This window comes from Argopecten irradians, unplaced genomic scaffold (assembly GCF_041381155.1).
Source record: "Argopecten irradians isolate NY unplaced genomic scaffold, Ai_NY scaffold_0367, whole genome shotgun sequence".
NCBI classification, from domain to species: domain Eukaryota; kingdom Metazoa; phylum Mollusca; class Bivalvia; order Pectinida; family Pectinidae; genus Argopecten; species Argopecten irradians.
Genome location: NW_027187834.1, coordinates 33,701 through 47,215, shown reverse-complemented (window position 1 = coordinate 47,215; position 13,515 = coordinate 33,701). Strand labels below are relative to the sequence as shown.

Here is a 13,515-nt window from a genome sequence, read left to right as displayed (position 1 = left end):
TTGACGTCATATTTTGTATATATGATGTTATAATTGTCTCTGTAGACGGAAACGTTACATCCGAGTCGGATATTTACTGTTTTATATAAAGACGAAATTAAAGTTTGGCTTATATTTGTACTATAATAAAGTAAGGTGATAAACAGAATCTTTTATTAAACTCGTTAAATAGTTTCATATGCCACTCGCCTAAATTATATAATTATTGATATATTGCATAGCCTCTCGTGTAATAAAAGATCATCTTAAATAATATATTGAAGACACAATGATCGAGTCCATTGAAGCAATGAATTGCATCGGTAAAGAGCAGCATGCCGTTGTCGGGGAAAGACTTATTACTGGAGAAAGGTCACAAAAAAAATAATATAAAAAAAAATCACTATCTTTAACACAATTTGTGTTCCGAGTTAAAACATCAGAAGCTATGGAGCCAAGGGCTTTAGCTGCACCGCTTGTTACATATGTATATTGGTTTTAAAGATATATTATAATGGTTAAATATGCCTATATAAAAACACTGCCAGCTAGAAAAGCCCGAATTTAATCCAGAAGGTTCGATTGGTAGAGACTTCCTGATTCATTTACCCTAAACACACAACGAGTTGCGTTCAATGTGGGATATTGCTGGAACAACAAAAATGACGAAAACGTGATAGGTATAAAATGTGGTTGCAAAAAAGGTTCAAATCTCAGTACAGAGTTAAGACTTTAAAGACTTTAAGGAGTTTAATCATATATAACATGTATATCTTTGCCTACTGAGCCTCATGGAATTCTGAAAATAACATGTTTTCCCATATCCATAACAACATATAATATAATCATGTGACCCTATACCAAGACAGACAGAAATCAATGTCAGTTGTAGGGGAAACTAGTATATATGCAAAAATCCATGTCAGTGTTTAGATAATAGCATTTCACAACATGCACCAAAACCTTAATCCTGGTAATGTCGCCCATTGCCGTGACGGGGCCTCTTAAAATAATCTAAATTCAGCAAATTCTTTCTCAAAATTATTATTTCTACCCATCACAAGACTTTCTATACTATATTAATGTATCAATGTCAGTTGTTACGGATAACAGTAGTTCAACACTTCCACCAAAACCTTAACCTGGTCATTACCAACGCCGACAGCAGGTGTGGTTCCATAAGCCCTCCGCCCCACCCCCCATCCCAACCCCCGAAAAACATTATTATTTTTGTACTTGTATTATAAATGCGTATGTGCATCAGTAAACATAATACCGAATGTCTCAAGGTACAGCATACATCTTCTTAATTACAGATGATATAGTGATTTTTCTTATAGATTTGCGGCCATCTTATGATCTGTTTCAAATTGTGAAACGCATCAGTAAAATAACACTAAATATGTCAAAGTCCAACAAAAAATAGTTATGTCTAGGACATATTGTGATTTTTCTTATCAATTAGCGGCCATCTTGGAAAATGGCCACCATTCCTTTATCTATAAAAAAATCTGTGGTTGCCCGGCTTCTTATTTTGTTTCCAATATGCTTGAAGTTGTATTTCTTGTAATTTTCTCCATCATAAACAAAAAAACATATATGCTTATATGCTTAAATATGAAGGTTACAATGTATATTAAAAAAACCTCAAATTACTATTGACATAATGGTAAATGTCGCATGAACAATCACACGTTTTAAAAGAACCGCCAACAGATCAACGCCTCTGTTACAACCTTTCGGGTCATATCGGAATACCAAGTTGCATCACGTGACCAGCATCGATAATACCCGTATAGATCGGAACTTCCCAACTTGTATCACGTGACCAATATCAAGCAATACCCGTACTATTCAGATCAGAATAGATCGGAATAGTTCGGAGACGTTCGAGCAAATTTAAACGTGTACACTTTAAAAGTAAAGATTTTAGATTTAATAGTTTAATAACAATGCGAATACAAACTTTACAAAAGTCGGTAAATATGGAAAGTTTGAAACTTAGAGAGGCAGTGGAAAATATGTAGAACATTTTAAGTACTGTTTTATGCCAAAAAACACAACAAGTCATATACTATACAATTTATGTATCATATTTGTGCCAAGTTTCATGTTTTTAAGGTAAAAAGGGCGCAAATTTTTCTTGAATCCGCCGGACTATTAGTAACAAAATGATGTAACTGTTGTTATAACTGTGATTCAAGAACCATGTCGCATTGCAGTTGTAAACGAAACAATGATTTTCAATAGAAGCCGACGAGGACACAAATCGTTGTTAACCGAAATAGTTTTTCGTTGGCTGTGATATGATAACTTATCAATGAGAAGCTTTCAATATATGTGTTAAACACCGAAATATAAATTCACTCACCGAAGGAAATGTAGCAAAACAAATGACTTGTGATAGCTAACGGTAATGTTTTACAGCGACCTACATAAGTAAAGCAATTGCCTTGCTTCCGTGGAAGTTTTTTCCTTCCGTCCACAGTCTATTAATTCACGCGTGTATATACCGAAGATGAAATGTAATGTAAAATGCTTATGTTGTATCAAAACGAAGTAATGATTGCTTGTGTCATCTAACATGGGTATATTTACAAGTACCGTGAAGTGTTAAATTGCATGGAAAATAGGTTTCGGAGAAAACATTAGGTATGTCTTTGTCCATTTTAAGGTGCGGTGCACTTAAGAAGGACGCCTGGTCAGTAACAAAACTTATAATGGCAGGCAATATATTCTGCGATTCAACACTCAGTAAACCTCTTATATGAATTTTTTCATAGTTCTGCCTTGTCACCATAATAGTACGTGTATATACTTAAATTGGACAAAATACTAACTTGTGTTTTTTATACAAACAGGTGTCTCAAACAAAGAGTTTCTTCGAAATTTCTCAAAACCGATATTGAGCCGACAAAGACCAAAAGGTAAATAAACACTTTTGATCGTAAAATTTTAGACACGTATATACTATTTGCCAAAAGCAAAAAAAGTCAAATGAACCGATTTTTCTAAAAATGATAAACAAAAGCAAAACATATATTTCGGCAAATATTTTGTTTATTAGGATTCGTGTTTCAGTTGAAATATCATTTGGACAAATGGAAGTAACCCCGGATCCATGTATAACATTACCATTATATTGTCTGAACTCAGCAGTGGTATAGCATTACCACTATATTGTCAGAACTCAACAGTTGTATAGCATTACCATTATATTGTCAGAACTCAACAGTTGTATAGCATTACCATTATAACTCAGCAGTGTTTACCATGAATATTGTCTGAACTCAGAAGTTGTGTATAGCTTTACCATTATATTGTCTGAACTCAACAGTTGTATAGCATTACCATTATATTGTCTGAACTCAACAGTTGTATAGCATTACCATTATATTAGTCTGAACTCAGTAGCTGTATAGCTTTACCATTGCATTGTCTGAACTCAACAGTTGTATAGCATTACCATTATATTGTCTGAACTCAACAGTTGTATAGCATTACCATTATATTGTCTGAACTCAACAGTTGTATAGCATTACCATTATATTGTCTGAACTCAACAGTTGTATAGCATTACCATTTATATGTGCTGAACTCAGTAGTTGTATAGCATTACACATTATAAGTTGTCTGAACTCAAACAGTTGTATAGCATTACCATTATATTGTGTGAACTCAACAGTTTATAGCATTACCATTTTATTGTCTGAATCAGTAGTTGTATAGCATTACCATTTTATTGTCGTGAACTCAGTAGTTGTATAGCTTTACCATTATATTGCGTGAACTCAACAGTTGTATAGCATTACCATTATATTGTGTGAACTCAGTAGTTGTATAGCATTACCATTATATTGTCTGAACTCAGTAGTTGTATAGCATTACCATTATATTGTGTGAACTCAGTAGTTGTATAGCATTACCATTATATTGTCTGAACTCAACAGTTGTATAACATTTACCATTATATTGTGTGAACTCAGTAGTTGTATAGCATTACCATTATATTGTGTGAACTCAACAGTTGTATATACATTACCATTATATTGTGTGAACTCAGTAGTTGTATAGCTTTACCATTATATGTGTCTGAACTCAACAGTTGTATAGCTTTACCATTATATTGTCTGAACTCAATCAGTTGTATAGCATTTTACCATTATATTGTGTGAACTCAACAGTTGTATAGCTTTACCATTATATTGTCTGAACTCAAAGTTGTATAGATTTACCCTTATATTGTCTGACTCAGTAGTTGTATCAGCTTTACCATTATATTGTATGAACTCAGTAGTTGTATAGCTTTACCATTATATTGTCTGAACTCAGCAGTTTATAGCCTTACCATTTAAATGATTGTCTGAACTCACAGTTGTATAGCATACCATTATATTGTGTGAACTCAGTAGTTGTATAGCATTACCATTATAATGTCTGAACTCAACAGTTGTATAGCATTACCATTATATTGTCTGAACTCAACAGTTGTATAGCATTACCATTATATTGTCTGAACTCAGTAGTTGTATAGCATTACCATTATATTGTCGTGAACTCAAGTTGTATAGCATTTACCATTATATTGTCTGGACTCAATAGTTGCTCAGCTTTACCTTTCTAATGTATGAACTCAACAGTGATATAGCATTACCATTATATTGTCTGAACTCAGCAGTTTTATAGCTTTACCTTTAAATGATATGTTTCTGAACTCACAGTTGTATAGCATTACCATTATATTGTCTGAACTCTACAGTTGTATAGCATTACCATTATATTGTGTGAATTCAGAAGTTGTATAGCATTACCAATTATATGTGTGAACTCAGCAGTTGTATAGCATTACCATTATATTGTGTGAACTCAGCAGTTGTATAGCATGACCATTATATTGTCTGAACTCAACAGTTGTATAGCATTACCATTATATATGTCTGAACTCAACAGTTGTTTAGCATTACCATTATAATGTTGTGAACTCAACAGTTGTATAGCATAACCATTATATTGTGTGAACTCAGTAGTTGTATAGCTTTACCATTATATTGTGTGAACTCAACAGTTGTATAGTTTAACCATTATATTGTCAGAACTCAACAGTTGTATAGCATGACCATTGTATTGTCTGAACTCAACAGTTGTATAGTTTAACCATTATATTGTCTGAACTCAACAGTTGTATAGCATGATCATTACATTGTCTGAACTCAATAGTTGTATACCTTTACCTTTCTAATGTATGAACTCAACAGTTGTATAGCATTACCATTATATGCGTGAACTCAGTATTGTATGCTTTACCATTATGTTGTGTGAACTGCAGTTGTATAGCATTACCATTATATTGTCTGAACTCAGTAGTTGTATAGCTTTACCATTATATTGTCTGAACTCCGCAGTTGTACTCATTACCATTATTGTCTGAACTCAGCTTTACCACCATTATATTAGTGAACTCAACAGTTGATATAGCATTACCATTATATTGTCTGAACTCAGCAGTTTTATAGCTTTACCTTTAAATGATATTGTCTGAACTATACAATTGTATAGCATTGCCATTATATTGTGTGATCTCTACAGTTGTATAACATTACCATTATATTGTGTGAATTCAGCAGTTGTATAGCATTACCATTATATTGTGTGAACTCAGCAGTTGTATAGCTTTACCATTATATTGTCTGAACTCAACAGTTGTATAACATACCATTATATTTGTGAACTCAGCAGCTTGTATAGCGTAACCATTATATTGTCTGAACTCAACAGTTGTATAGCATTACCATTATATTGTTGTAAAGCTTGTATAGCTTTAGCAGTTGATCTGACAGCTTTGTACAGCACTTCCTTTTATTTTCTTACTCCAGCATTTGAATATTTTTACCTTTTATTGTCTGAACTCAATAGTTGTATACTTAACCCTTATCATGCAGAATATGATTTCACTGAAACTTTAGTTCCTATCTATTCGTGCAAAAATGGTTGTACATTATCTATAAGAAAGTTTATTCTTCAACGTAGTAAGTTTGTTATGCTATTTATATGATTTCTCCACTTTTCAATTAACATTTGCTCTTTCAGCAAAACCAAAACAAAGCGAAGTCAAGGAGGTTTCTCAAGAACAGAAGGAAATTATATACGACACCATGAACTTATCCACACCAACGACCGACAAAGAAGACGTGAATGGTTTTATAACGATTTACGACTTTGGTGGTGAACAGATATTCTATAATACGCAACATATTTTCATGTCGAGTAACATGATATTCATCATCGTCTTTGACGTTGCCATGTGTTCTGATCCAGAAAGAGCAGCAGAAGGCCTCGGTATGTAAATATTATGAGGTGTATATTACGAATTCCTACTTTACTTGGCTTGATTTTTTCAAGAAAATATTATAGTAGCATATTTGTTTGGCATTTTGGCATTGCTTCAATTAGAAAATCATTTCAAGTCGCCGGCTCAACAGGAAAATAGAGCAATGGAGGGTTTTGTCGTCGGGTTAAGCATCTCTGGGTCATAGCTGGCGATAACTACCCCCTGACGATAATACTCTCCATTGCTCTACTATTTTTAGAATGATTTGAAAGTATTTCTTGCTTGTAATCAATGTTAAACGAATACTTAACTTTAATTGTCGAGATACTGAATGATGAAAACCTCTAAATGTATGTTGTATCGATTGTGAACAAAAATCTAACATATGTTCAAATCGATTTCGATAACCCGGATAAGCGTCGTAGAGTGATCACCGATGCATAATTTTATTATGTACATCTTTCTATTGCACCTTTACGTTCATTAGCATTATCATTTTAATGGTTATTATGTCTGAGATGCTATATTGTTAAAAAGGAAACAAAGCAATATATTACGTATTAAATCCAGTTTTAATACAGAAACTGTTTTATTGTCGTTATCATTTTTATTTATATACTATTTATGGAAACATTTCGTTATTTCGCTTATCAATCCATATATGTGTGAAAAAAACAGTTTCCATGCATTATAATTTGCAATCGGTAATGTCAATCTAATGAGAACGGATTTCAAGCTTTTAAATTTATTTTAAAAATCGAGCTAAACGTACTTCTATAATTCTTTCCAACAATTATTTAGTAGTGTAAGTAGTTAAATGTACGTCCTACTAACAGCTAGGTTCATTAAAGGACGTGCTAGGTTTGTTGGGGGAGAAAAACCGGAGAACCCGGGAAAACAACCTACCAACGATCAGTACCTGGCAACTGCCCCATGTATTTTTCAACTCTCAACCCAGAGAAGGAGGTCTTGTAGGGCCATTGAAGTATATGTAAACTATGTTTTATTGAACATCGACACATGTAATATTGCCTTTAAGCTTAGCTTTAATTAAGTTATGTCATACATATGCAATCTTTTGTCCTGTACAAATTTGTTTCTGGTCGATATGTTCATTTTATATTCACAGACATTACTCGACAATGGATGAAAAATATCGCAACTTATGCGATGAAAGATACAAAGCAAGCTGGGAGATCACCACCAATTTTAATGGTGGGATCACATTTGGATAAAGTTTCATCTGACGTAAGAGTTAATTCTATAACAGTCCGTCTTATATATATCAAGTATGATTGTAAGAGCACCCTCCCAACAATGCCAGGTCTGTTTCTTTGTTTACATTTAACGGTACATCGAGAGCCAAGGCAACTAAGGGTGAAGCTTAAAAGTAGACAACAACAATACTATAAACTGCTTTCAATTCATAAGGTCAACTGTTGATATCGAACGTTGTAAAATTATCTGACTGGTTTGGTTTGCTGAAGGTTTTATTGAGTCCAATACTCAGCAATAGGACTTATTTGCGGACGAACTACGCTAGAAAGTGGAGGAAGCCAAATTTCATAGCAGGGAACCGCTGACTTCTAATGAGCACCTTAACTATTCCGGTTTCTAATGTTTTTATTTCACAATCAAAAACCACATTTTTGTAAGTTCATATTTACGCTTGCGAATTTGCAGATTTTTTTTTCGTAAGGCCTAAAGATACAACGTAAACAAACATTTTTGTTTACGTTTACAAGTTTTAAGTTTTGCTCTAATCATATAAATTGTATCCAATCTTTAAAACATGTTAAATGGTGGATGATTAGTGTTGGGACGTCATAACATCTTGTCCGGGGCGCCGTGGGAAATCTGACAAATATGTGACCGAAAATTCAATAAGACTGTTAGAAGTTGTTTCAAGTAACCTTTGTTTCACTGATATAACTACCAACAGTCCTGCATATCGTCAAGTCTAGTTATGGAATGCATATATTGGCAGCAATCTCGTATCCAATATTTTATAGACAACTCCACTGCTTATCCCCTGCTGTAAAACTTTTCTACCGTAAAACCATATTTCGTCTCGGTGAACAATATATTCAGTTTTCCGTAAATTTATATTGTGTTGCTAGAATATCAATAATCTGAATTGTTGAGAGTGAAAAGTAAAACCGTTCGCATTCGTCGTTCAGATAACGAAACTTGTAAAGAAGTCAAAGTGATAGCTTAACTAAGGATAAACAGGTGTATGTATTGACGTCAAAAACAACATGTTTGGACGAAACAATTTACCCCGTCATGTTTGTATAAAACGTATAACAGTTATTAAAACAGCATCACTTAACAGTGTTTCTAAAACATAAAACTGTATCGTAACGTTTGCAAACTCATATTTGCAGGAAGAAGAACAGGGGGAGCAGTTTGCAAAGGTTCTTGATGCACTTCACGACGATCCTAAATTGAAAGGAATAATGGAAAACCATGTTCATGAAGCGTTCGCAGTTGCAAGCTTAAATGATTCAACAAAAAACCAGGAGTTGTATGAATCAATCTGGCAAAAAGTGCAAGAAATCTCCCCTTTCCAATCCCAATGGCGGGCACCAATTCCTGCCAGGTGGTTAGCTTTACAGCAAGAAATGGTCCGACTAAAAGTTAAAGGGGTCATTATCTTGGAATATGATGAGCTGCTGAGAATCAACTCTAAGTTACCTGTGCCACTGAACAAGGAGGAACTCACGTCATTCCTCTTGTGAGTACATCATATTTTGGAAAGTAAAGGGGATATAATTGTTAGTCCCTTAAAGTATGTTTCACTTTTAAACTTTATAAGTTTGCTTAAAACATAAAGCAGCATAATTTTGACTGCAGAAAGCTTATATTTCATATGTTGTCTTGCAATGATAGCAAATTTACTAGCACATTATTGGTAACTACGGCAACGATTTGAATGAATGACATTTGTGTTTGGCTTACTGTGGTCAAAACGTCATTATCTTTGACGTTTGAGCACATTCAAGTATCGGATAAGTATATTTATTTGTAATCTTTAACTGAAACAATCGCCATGCATTACAGTGGTAATACTCATTGATAAAGGATATTTTACTGAGAGGTGGAGCTTAGTAAGCAATAGAAATGATAATTAAATTGTATTAATTGTATTAATGTAAAACTGATTATTCGAACTGTCGTTTATTTTTTCCAGCAATCTGAAGCTCAATGGATCATTTCACTGCTTCGAATGTCACGGGAGTTGTCCATTCGTTGTCCTCCAAGGACAATGGACAATAAACGCTTTTAAGGCTGTTATAACCGCTCCTAAATTTAAAGAACATATGTCTGCCATGTTGAGTTCCAAGTGGAGAAAATATGAACGGTCAGGTGTTCTTCCTGTGGAGCTGTTGTTGCAACTTTGGGAAGATGATGCCTTTCGTGGAAAGAGAGAATTGCTGATTATCGTTATGGAGACGCTGAACCTTCTAGCAAAGCCCGTTTCAGAAGATTCAGATACCGAAGTTGATTACTACATAGTCCCATGCATGCTCAGCACCGCCAAACCCGACGTTATCCAGCCTATACTCAATGAGTCAGTCACCACTGTTACAATATGTCTACAATTTAACAACCCATTTATCCCACAGGCCGTCTGGGATAAAATGATTGCATCGTGTGTTCATAGATTTCAGCCTATCAATGAACCAGAATGTGACGGGCTGAAGTTTATTCAACGAGGCTTTGCTTGTCTAGCTGTGGATTCCGTGTTGAATGTTATTATCAACACAAAGGACAATGCAATGAAGGTCATGCTGTTCAAAAAGGCCAAGGAATACATACCAGAAGAACATGTTGGAGCTGGAGTGAGCGTGCTTCGTATCCTCGAGTTTCTCCTCAAGCGTATTTTGGAAACAAATCAACAAAAGCACCTTCAGTACCAATTTTATCTCCACAACGACTACCGGTTTGCATCTAGTGACAAGATGGTGCAAGTGGATGATCTTCAAAAGCATTCAAGTTTCCAATGTTTTGGTCTAAAAGGAAAACAATGGATAAACAAAGATCAGATTTGCACATGGTTCAAACACCCGAGTGCTGGGGTATGTATACTAATGATAATTTGAACTATGTGTCATTCAAAATATTTCTTTTAAGTATAAATGTTTCGGGGTTATACTGTGTATACTTTCATGTATCATATATATTTTTATATGATACATTACACTTTTATATGTATATATATTTATCATACATATATTTTGTTTTATTTTGCAGAAAGTAAAACGGACATCTGACCTCGGAGGTAGGTTTTGCCGTAAACCAGGAGTCAGTTTGGAAATTATATAGTGAAATCAAATTATATGTGTTTTCTGGTGATATCTCGAAATGAAAAGAACTACACGACATCATTTAGTTTCTTATCGTAAATTTTATACTGATAATTTCACAACATACAATAGCTATAGGATTTTGTATATGTTGGACTGTTTTATGTTTATGATCTTGCAAATTTCATCTTCAACATATGCTGATTTTACATGTTTAACAGATAGCTGGCATTCTTAAGAAAATATTTGTCAATAAATAAAAGGTATACATTGACACTTGTTTGTTGCAGAACTAACACAATCTTTACCGGAGAGAAAGCTTACATACAAAGAGGCCGGTAGAGTTTCCAGGTTCATAGGCAATGGATGTCGGACATTCTTCGTTGAACTTGACCTTCCAATCGAGACACTAGAGCAGGAGATGGAAGAACATCGACATCTAGCCTTCAGATCTCGAATTACAAAGATTTTGATTCAAGTAATGAAGCTGAAGGTGGGTATGGACTTCGCCACAGTTGCCGATGCGATGTCACGAAATGGAATGGATCCCACAAAGCTCGTCAGCGTCATTGACGAAAACAGGGAAGACGTGTTTACAGGTGAGCGGTAGAGGCGATTTATCCACTAATTAAAAAGCTGTCCTAGAGTATCGAGGATGGAGGCTTAAATGTTTTGATCTTTAAACGTTATCATTTTTTGAAAAAACAATGTAATTACATATCATAATATAGTATATAGGAGAGCAAATCTTATTAATTTGCATTCGTTTAACTTCAAACTGAACATATTCAAAGTAAATTATTGTTTTGTGCTGGTTAATGTTGGCTATGTCGCACTGTTGCATCGATAATGCGTCATACGAAAGTGCGACAGTGCGGTAATGCGCCAAGCCAAGTGACAATGCGACGCGCCATGCGACAATGTGCAATGCAACTGTGCGACAATGCGGCAGAATCAGACTGTCGTTCTGCAGCATGCCACATTATTATGTTGTCGCATAGGGGCACTGTCGGACCATCGCATGTCACTTTGTTGCAATGTAGCATGACACAATTCATTGTCGTACTGTCGCTTGATGGGGTCGCCAATGCGGCAGTGTGACATGACCGACATTAGCCACCATATATTTGAGATTTTTAGGCTTATTTCGATGACATTTCGATGCAGTTTATTTTCGAGTAAGACTTCAGTTCAAGATATGTTCCATGTGTTGTTCTATGTACTTATTTTCAAACAAGGCTTGTTATCAGTGATAGCTTATTAATGGAATTAAGGGTCTCACTATATTTCATTATGATTTAATAAAAACTTTAATTAATTGACTTATGACTATGTTATTTATTACATGTGAATATAACCAATGTTTCAACGGAAGTGCTGGTGTAAACTAATATTTACCCATATCATTATTTCAATAAAGGTGTAAGAAACAAAAACAGAAATGATACATATTCTATTTGACTTAAAGTTGTATGTGCCAAACCTGCACGAAAATTTCGGCATGCTATTTTTTTCTGCAGGAATCTAATTAAAATCATAAGATGGATTAAGATGCGAAATTCATTCAAATGGACAGACAACCATTGTTGTTGCCATAAAATAATCAGTTAACACAAATTATGTAATATTGTAAAACTGTTATATTCCTAATTGTATGTGTTATGCAAGGTTATATGGAAAACATACCTGCATAAATCACTTTAAAATTACAAATATCACTGTAAAAATGTGAAATAAAATTGTAGACCACATCTTGGCTTCATGGTCTGACCGTATGTATTCATTCAACTGTATTGTATATATACATATGATGATTGTTGGCAATACTGCAAAACATCATTTTCAACTCTTAATTGTAATTGCCGTGTAAAAGCCATGAATTTAAAGATTCTAATTCTCAACATTTTAGTAACTTTTGATGGTGATGAATAACATATCAAAAGCTCTTCCTGATTCTTGTATATGTAGATTACGGCACGTATAACTTTAAATGATCAACCAATGGGTAATGTTTAAAAGGTACCTCCGTTATGATTTTTTTTCTTCATTATTTTGATTTACTTCATATACTATAGTTATATATGTTTCAGACGATCGATTACCTGAGGAATGGTTGCAGACAGCACTTTCTGTAGACGATGTTCCAGTCATCGAAAGGTACGTAGACGTTAAAGTCTACTTCAATCTGTTCCTGGAGCTTGGATTCCAACCAAAAGATGTCGACGATTTTGACGACCAGTATAAAAACAAATCTACACATGAAAAGATCATGGCTTTACTGAAAGCTTTCATAACGGAGACGAAGTCTCCCCCAACACGGAATGTGATTTTACTGGCAATGAAGGAATGTAACATGGACACTGAATCCTTACTCACGGCACTAAGGAACACTTAGAGTTTGATGTACAGGAAGACAATACTTCATTTGTATATTATGGTGGTGTGTCAAGGGAGTTTTTGTCTCGTATTTATGTGGACAAACGATACAGCGATCTGCCGAATTTATAATTGTAGGTGTTAACCTATAATGACAGTGACAGGTTGTATCGTATCGTCACCCGTCGGCCTGTCTCAGAAAACTACATATTTACTTTGGTCTATCTACCACTGGTGTCCATGCTATACTTTGGTTTGATATTTTATCATTAACCGCGTGTTATAATCGTAGTGTTTGACTTCTGCAGTAACAAAACACGTATATGATATCTTTCTGTCATCACTTTTTGTATACCTACCTAGAGTGATACCAACAGACGCCATATTGGATTTACTGTAGAACAACTCGATGTGTAGGTACGCGTGTATTCGCGACCGATCTAGCTTTCATGTCCGTTCAGAAGCGAGTATCCGATCACACAACATGACTTATGACATAATTGGATAATGATGACAAGGCAT

At 34.5% G+C, this 13,515-nt stretch overlaps 1 protein-coding gene across 1 annotated transcript; it reads left to right on the top strand.

Moving 5' to 3' along the window:
* Window positions 1-2,851: 2,851 nt before the first annotated feature.
* LOC138312549 (uncharacterized) lies at window positions 2,852-13,118 on the top strand. Its single transcript, XM_069253368.1, has 8 exons — window positions 2,852-2,906; window positions 6,067-6,315; window positions 7,437-7,555; window positions 8,695-9,044; window positions 9,501-10,389; window positions 10,565-10,592; window positions 10,908-11,216; window positions 12,708-13,118. The coding sequence occupies exons 2-8, from the start codon at window positions 6,132-6,134 to the stop codon at window positions 13,010-13,012; spliced, it is 2,184 nt and encodes a 727-aa protein (XP_069109469.1). The 5' UTR covers window positions 2,852-2,906; window positions 6,067-6,131; the 3' UTR covers window positions 13,013-13,118.
* Window positions 13,119-13,515: the final 397 nt, after the last annotated feature.